This window comes from Borostomias antarcticus (genome assembly GCF_949987555.1).
Source record: "Borostomias antarcticus genome assembly, contig: scaffold_1230, whole genome shotgun sequence".
Classification (NCBI taxonomy): Eukaryota; Metazoa; Chordata; class Actinopteri; order Stomiiformes; family Stomiidae; genus Borostomias; species Borostomias antarcticus.
This window is the reverse complement of record NW_028175907.1, coordinates 1-8019: the sequence shown is the minus strand read 5'-3', so window position 1 is coordinate 8019 and position 8019 is coordinate 1. Positions and strand designations below refer to the sequence as shown.

The 8019-nt window shown below is 56.9% G+C and overlaps 1 protein-coding gene across 1 annotated transcript; it reads left to right on the top strand.

Annotated features, from left to right (window-relative positions):
- Window positions 1-1385: 1385 nt before the first annotated feature.
- pkd1a (polycystic kidney disease 1a) lies at window positions 1386-7187 on the top strand (the record flags this gene model as incomplete). Its single annotated transcript, XM_084462941.1, is given in 8 exon segments — window positions 1386-3118; window positions 3869-4786; window positions 5480-5911; window positions 5913-5987; window positions 6624-6722; window positions 6724-6810; window positions 6812-6879; window positions 6881-7187. Coding segments are annotated over 8 exon segments (3719 nt in total), but the record flags the coding sequence as incomplete, so codon positions are not given.
- Window positions 7188-8019: the final 832 nt, after the last annotated feature.

The following is an 8019-nucleotide window of genomic DNA, read 5'->3' as shown; positions in this document are numbered from 1 at the left end:
CGCTCACACACACACACACACACACACACACACACACACACACACCTACATCTACCCCCAGCCTGGTACGCTCACACACACTCACACACACACACACACACACACACACACACACCTACATCTACTCCCAGCCTGGTACGCTCACACACACACACACACTCACACACACCTACATCTACCCCCAGCCTGGTACGCTCACACACACACACACTCACACACACACACACACACACACACACCTACATCTACCCCCAGCCTGGTACGCTCACACACACACACACACACACACACACACACACACACACACACACACATCTACCCCCAGCCTGGTACGCTCACACACACACACACACACACACACACACACACACATCTACCCCCAGCCTGGTACGCTCACACACACACACACACACACACACACATCTACCCCCAGCCTGGTACGCTCACACACACACACACTCACACACACACACACACACACACACCTACATCTACCCCCAGCCTGGTACGCTCACACACACACACACACACACACACACATCTACCCCCAGCCTGGTACGCTCACACACACACACACTCACACACACACACACACACACACACACACACACACACACACACACCTACATCTACCCCCAGCCTGGTACGCTCACACACACACACACACACACACCCACACACACACACACACACACATCTACCCCCAGCCTGGTACGCTCACACACACACACTCACACACACACACACACACACCTACATCTACCCCCAGCCTGGTACGCTCACACACACACACACACACACACACACACACACACACACACACACTCACACACACACACACACACACTCTCACACACACACACACACACACACACACTCACACACACACACACATGCACACACACACATGCACATGCACATGCACACACATACACTCACACACACACACACACACACACACTCACACATGCACCCACCACACCCTGCTGTTTCAGATATAAGGCTGTTGTATAACTTCATGTAGAAACTTTTAATTGCCACTCATTTGATCTATAGCTTTTTATGTATTTGAGAAATAATTGTCTTTCTTGCGACTATTATTTCTCTCTCTCTCTCTCTCCCTCCCCTTCTCTCTCTCTCTCTTTCTCTCTCTCTCCCTCTCTCACTCTCTTTCTCTCCCTCTCTCTATCTCCCCTTCTTTCTCTCTCCTCTCGCTCTCTCTCGCTCTTTCTCCCTCTCTCTATCTCCCCTTCTCTCTCTCTCCCTCCCTCTCTCTCCCTCTCTCCCTCTCTCTCCCTCCCTCTCTCTCTCTCTCTCTCTCTCCCTCCCTCCCTCCCTCTCTCTCTCTCTCTCTCCCTCTCTCTCTCTCTCTCTCTCTCTCTCAGGTGTGTACACGGTCCTTGTGTCCGTGTCCAACCGGCACGACAACGTGACCCAGCGCATCGACATGCACGTCTACAGCATCCTGACGCGCGTCGACATCGAGACGGAGCCCCGCCTCCTACGCGCCGGCCAATCGGCCGCCTTCGAGGCCCACGCCTTGCCCTCCCCCTACGGCATCACGTACACCTGGGACTTCGGCGACGGCTCCGCCCCGAGGCGGGGCCGCGAGCGGCGCGTGGAGCACGCCTACGCGCGCTGCGGCGCCCGCCGGGTGTGCGTGGCGGCGGACAACACCATCAGCCGCTCGGACGGCTGCGCCGACATGCTGGTCTACGAGGAGGTGGGCGGGCTCGCCGCCGTCGCCGGCCCCGCCCCCACCGAGCTCAACACGCCCACGCTGGTCTCCGCCCGCCTGGCGTCGGGCAACAACGTGACGTGGACCTTCGAGATGGGCGACGGGACGACCTACGCCGGGGCGGACGCCGCTGTGTCGCACACCTACGCCAAGGACGGGAACTACACGGTCAACGTGAGCGCCGCCAACGCCGTGAGCGCCCGCTGGGTGGCGGTGGCGGCGCGCGTGTTCGTCCTGCAGGTGGTGCGGCTAGAGCCGTCGGGCTGCGTGGCCGAGGGTCGCACGGTCAACTTCCGCGCCCGGGTGTCGGGCGACGCCTCCTCGCACCTGTACGAGTGGAGCTTCGGCGACGGCACGCCCAACGAGACGCGCCACGGCAGCCCCGCCGCCGACCACGCATACGCGGTCGCCGGCGACTACCCGCTGTCCCTGCTGCTGTCCAGCGCCGCCAACAAGGCTAATTTCTTCTCCTGGGTGTGCGTCCAGCCGGCCGTGGTCAACGCCAGCCTCGCCCCGGAGCGGAGCCACTTCCTGTTGGGCGAGGAGAGCCGCTTCCTGGCCCGCGCCGCGCCCGAATTCCCCGGCTACGGCTACATCTGGGACTTCGGGCTGGACGGGCCCGGCTCGGCGTCCACCGCCGCCGCCGCCGCCAACCGCGGCGAGGCGGAGGCGGCGTTCACCTACCCGAGCCCCGGGCACTACCTGGTGACGGTGACGGTGTTCAACAACATCTCCAGCACCAACGCCAGCGTGGTGGTGGAGGTCCTGAGGCCGGTGGGTCCGGTTCTGATCCGGCACAACGGCACGCGGGCCAACAACCTCACGCTGGGCGAGCCCTACCTGTTCTCCGCCTCGCCGCCCGTCGCCGACTACAGCTACACCTGGGACCTGGGCGACGGGACCCCGCCCCTGACGGGCGCCATCGTCGCCCACGCCTTCAACGCCTCGGGGCCGTTCAACGTGTCGCTGACGGCGGCCAACGCGGTCAGCAGCAACCGCACGGCGGCGCCGGTGGCGGTGCTGGCGCCCGTGCGCGGCCTGACGGTCAATGCCAGCCTGGTCAACGTGCCGCTCAACGCCACGGTGCACTTCGAGGCGCAGCTGGCGGCGGGGGACGGCGTGCGCTTCTCGTGGATCCTGTGCGACCGCTGCACCTGCATCCCCGGCACGCACGCCATGTTCTACACCTTCCGCTCCGTCGGCACCTTCAACGTCATCGTGACGGCGGAGAACGACGTGGGCGCCGCGCAGGCCAACATCGGGCTGTTCGTGCAGCGCGAGCTGGAGGGGCTCGCCATCGTCCCCGTGGAGGAGCTGCAGGGGAACAACGGCTGCTGCTTCGCCACCAACCGCCTGCTGCACCTCAACGCCTCGCTGAAGGTACGACTGTACTACTGTACTACTGTACTATACTACTCTACTACTGTACTACTTCATTACTGTATTGCATCTATCTATCTATTTACATATCAATCTATATGTCTAATCTATCTATCTATCTATCTATCTATCTATCTACATATCTATCTACATATCTATCTATCTATCTATCTATCTACATATCAATCTATGTGTCTAATCTATCTATCTATCTATCTATCTATCTATATGTCTAATCTATCTATCTATCTATCTATCTATCTATCTATCTATCTATCTATCTATCTATCTATCTATCTATCTATCTACATATCTATCTATATGTCTAATCTATCTATCTATCTATCTATCTATCTATCTATCTATCTATCTATCTATATGTCTAATCTATCTATCTATCTATCTATCTACATATCTATCTATATGTCTAATCTATCTATCTATCTATCTACATATCTATCTATATGTCTAATCTATCTATCTATCTATCTATATGTCTAATCTATCTATCATCTATCTACATATCTATCTATATGTCTAATCTATCTATCTATCTATCTATCTATATGTCTAATCTATCTATCTATCTATCTATCTATCTATCTACATATCTATCTATCTATCTATCTATCTACATATCTATCTATCTATCTATCTACATATCTATCTATCTATCTATCTACATATCTATCTATCTATCTACATATCTATCTCTATGTCTAATCTATCTTTCTGTGTATCTATCTGAAGGAGGGGACCAACATGTCGTTCAGTTGGAACCTGTTCCGTGACCTGGAGCCGCACGACGCCGCGCTCAACCTGAGCGGCCGGACGGTGGAGGTGAACCAGGGGCGCAGCCCGTGTGACGGGCCAGGTCCCTGCGACGTGTCCCTGCGTGCCACCAACCTGCTGGGCCAGCTGGCCGTCAACCGGACCATCGTCTTCCTGGACCCGGTCGCCGGGCTGCGCCTGACCGCCAGCCCCAACCCCGTGGCGGTCAACGCCACCACCGACCTGACGGCGCTGGCGGCGGTGGGCTCGGACCTGCGGTACCGCTGGCGGGCGGACGGCGTCGCCCTCCCCTGGACGCGGGCCTCGGTGACCCACGCCTTCGCCAGCGCCGGGCTGAAGCGCGTGACGGTCGAGGCGTTCAACCACGTCAGCTCGGAGCTGGCGTCCGAGGTGGTCAGCGTCCAGGAGGTGGTCACCGGCGTGACGTTCTCGGCCGGCAACGTGACGGCGCAGGGGTTCGTGGCGACGGGCGTCAACGTGACGCTCCAGGGCGCCGTCCGGACTGGGAGCGACCTAACCTGGACCTGGCTGTTGCCGGGCAGGACGGAGGCGGGGCCGCGGGCGTGGCACGTGTTCGCCACGGCGGGGCGGGCCTCGGTGACGCTCAACGCCACCAACGACGTGAGCGGCGAGGCGGCGTCCAGGGAGTTCGGCGTCCAGGACCGCATCCAGGGGCTGGAGCTCCGGGTCACCAAGCGGTTCGCCGCCGTGGGGGAGAGGGTGGAGTTCGCCGTGGGCACGGCGGCCGGGACGGACGTGGCGTTCATCCTCAGCATCAGCGGGGACGCCACGGTCGTGTCGATGCTCAACCAGACGTACGTCCACCAGTTCTCCAGGGTGGACACCTACATGGTCAACCTCACCGCTCACAACCAGGTGAGACAGAGGCAACTGGCATCCTAATCCTAATCCTAATCCTAATCCCAATCCTAATCCTAATCCCAATCCCAATCCCAATCCCAATCCCAATCCCAATCCTAATCCCAATCCCAATCCCAATCCTAATCCTAATCCCAATCCTAATCCTAATCCTCATCCTCATCTAATCTAATCTGTTCTAATGGTATCTAATGTTACTGGTTTTAAAGGTATCTAATGTTATCTAATCTAATCTAATTATTTCCCTCCAGGATCAATGAAGTGGTACTGCTTCTGTAATCAAATGTAATCTCATATAATTACATGTAATGTGGTGTAATCTAGTCTGATGTAATCTAATACAGTATACTGTACAGTAGTAGTAAAGGAGTATTTCACTTGAAATGCAACCAGGTGGTATAAATAGTGGTAAAAGCACAGTTCAACGTTTTTATCTTGGCTTTTTGGAGACTATATACAGTACATTAGATATATTAGTAGGCTTTCATTGATCAGCATTATTACCATCCGTTCAATCTGGCGATTTTTAAAAAGACACACCACTCCCAGATAGCGAGCGGATCTGGGCCATATATGGGCCGGAACTAAGCCAGATCTGGCCTGTATATGGCCCAGATCCGCTTGCTATCTGGGCTGGCACCCCAATTCGCAATTTCTATCATATGACCCCTGACCTGTACCCCTCCCCAGGTGAGCTCCGAGCGCCGCCACATCCAGGTGGAGGTGATGGAGCCCGTGAGCCGCCTGTCCATCCTGAACTGCTGCGAGGCGGCCATCGCGGTGGGCGTGGCGAGGACGTTCGTGGCGCTCATCGGCAGCGGGCGGCCCGTCACCTACCTGTGGACGTTCGACCTGCACCACCTCCACCGCAAGCCGCTCATCGGCGAGGAGGTCAGCTACACGCCCGAGGAGCCCGGCTCGCTGACCATCTACCTGAAGGCCTTCAACGCCCTCAACGGTCAGAACATCACCAAGCACGTCCTGGTGCAGAACGTCCTGGACCAGAACCTCACGGGCGTGGAGGCGCGGCCCAGGGACACCTTCATCAACAAGATGGTGACGCTGACCGCCGCCGTCGTGCCCCGGTCGTCGCCGCTGACCTACGTGTGGGACTTCGGCGACGGGGTCCCGGCCGCTGATGACCAACGTGGCGTCGGTGGGGCACGAGTACGCCAGGGAGGGCCACTTCCTGGTTCAGGTGAGCCACGGGGTGTACCCAGGGGCCTGGGGGGGTTGGGTTGCGGTCACGCGTGTTTAGCTTAGTTAGATGCTAATGCTTAGTGCTAACTAGATGCTTAGTTAGACGCTAATGTATCAGCAATACGCTCTTGTGAATGGCATTACCACTGGGTTCATGTACCACAGGGCTCATGTACCACAGGGCTAATGTACCACTGGGCTCATGTACCACAGGGCTCATGTACCACAGGGCTCATGTACCACAGGGTTCATGTACCACAGGACTCATGTACCACAGGGCTCATGTACCACATGGCTCATGTACCACAAGGCTCATGTACCACATGACTCATGTACCACATGGCTTATGTACCAGAGGGCTCATGTACCACATGACTCATGTACCACATGACTCATGTACCACAGGGCTTATGTACCAGAGGGCTCATGTACCACAGGACTCATGTACCACAGGGCTCATGTACCACAGGGCTCATGTACTGTACCACAGGGCTCATGTACCAGTGGGCTCATGTACCACAGGGATCATATACCCTGTATCTTTTTAAAGTATCTTTTATATAAACATAAAGATCTGCTCTTCCGGGTCAGCGGGGAGATCCTGTACCTAACCACAGTGTGTCCCCCCCCCCAGGTGAACTGCAGTAACCTGGTGAGCTCCGTCGTGGCCCAGGTGGAGGTGAACATCCGGATCCTGGAGTGCGAGGAGCCCACGGTGCACGTGGTCCAGGCCCCCGCGCCTGGCCATCTGGCGCTCCCAGCCCACGCTGGTGGAGGCCAGCGTTGACCTGAAGGGCTGCGTCCACTACGGCGCCCGCTACCCGCTGGCAGATCCACCGCTCCCCGCACTGCCCCGACGACGACGACGACGACTCCGCCTCCTCCCCGGTCCCCGCTCCCCGCCGAGGTGGACGTGGGCCGCCTGCAGCTGTCGGTGCCCAAGATGGCGCTGTGGGCGGGAAATTACTCGCTGGTCTTCTCGCTGTCCTACGAGGACGTGCCGCTGCGCAAGGCGGCGTGCGTGCAGCTGAGCGTCATGGCGGCGCGCCTGGTGCCCATCATCGAGGGCGGGACGTACCGGGTGTGGCCTCGGACCCAGGACCTGCAGCTGAGCGCCGAGCAGTCCTACGACCCCAACATGGAGCCTGACGGGCAGTCGCTCATGCACTACCACTGGGAGTGCCAGGGAACCACCAAGGTAGGGACGCGCACACACACACACACACACACACACACACTCAAACACACACTCACACACATACACACACACAAGCAAACAAGGCTGAGGCTGGACGTTCTAGAACCCTGGCCTTAGAGGAATGTGTTCTAGAACCCTGGCCTTAGAGGAATGTGTCCTAGAACCCTGGCCTTGGAGGAATGTGTCCTAGAACCCTGGCCTTAGAGGAATGTGTTCTAGAACCCTGGCCTTAGAGGAATGTGTTCTAGAACCCTGGCCTTAGAGGAATGTGTTCTAGAACCCTGGCCTTGGAGGAATGTGTTCTAGAACCCTGGCCTTAGAGGAATGTGTCCTAGAACCCTGGCCTTGGAGGAATGTGTCCTAGAACCCTGGCCTTAGAGGAATGTGTTCTAGAACCCTGGCCTTAGAGGAATGTGTTCTAGAACCCTGGCCTTAGAGGAATGCGTTCTAGAACCCTGGCCTTAGAGGAATGCGTTCTAGAACCCTGGCCTTAGAGGAATGCGTTCTAGAACCCTGGCCTTAGAGGAATGCGTTCTAGAACCCTGGCCTTAGAGGAATGCGTTCTAGAACCCTGGCCTTAGAGGAATGTGTTCTAGAACCCTGGCCTTAGAGGAATGTGTTCTAGAACCCTGGCCTTGGAGGAATGTGTTCTAGAACCCTGGCCTCAGAGGAATGTGTTCCCTGGCTTTAGAGGAATGTGTTAATGTGAATGTGTGAACCCTTACTCACTCTCTCTCTCTCTCCCTCTCTCCCTCTCTCTCTCTCTTTCTCTCTCTCTCTCTCTCTCTCTCTCTCTCCCTCTCTCTCTCCATCTCTCTCCCTCTCCTCTCTC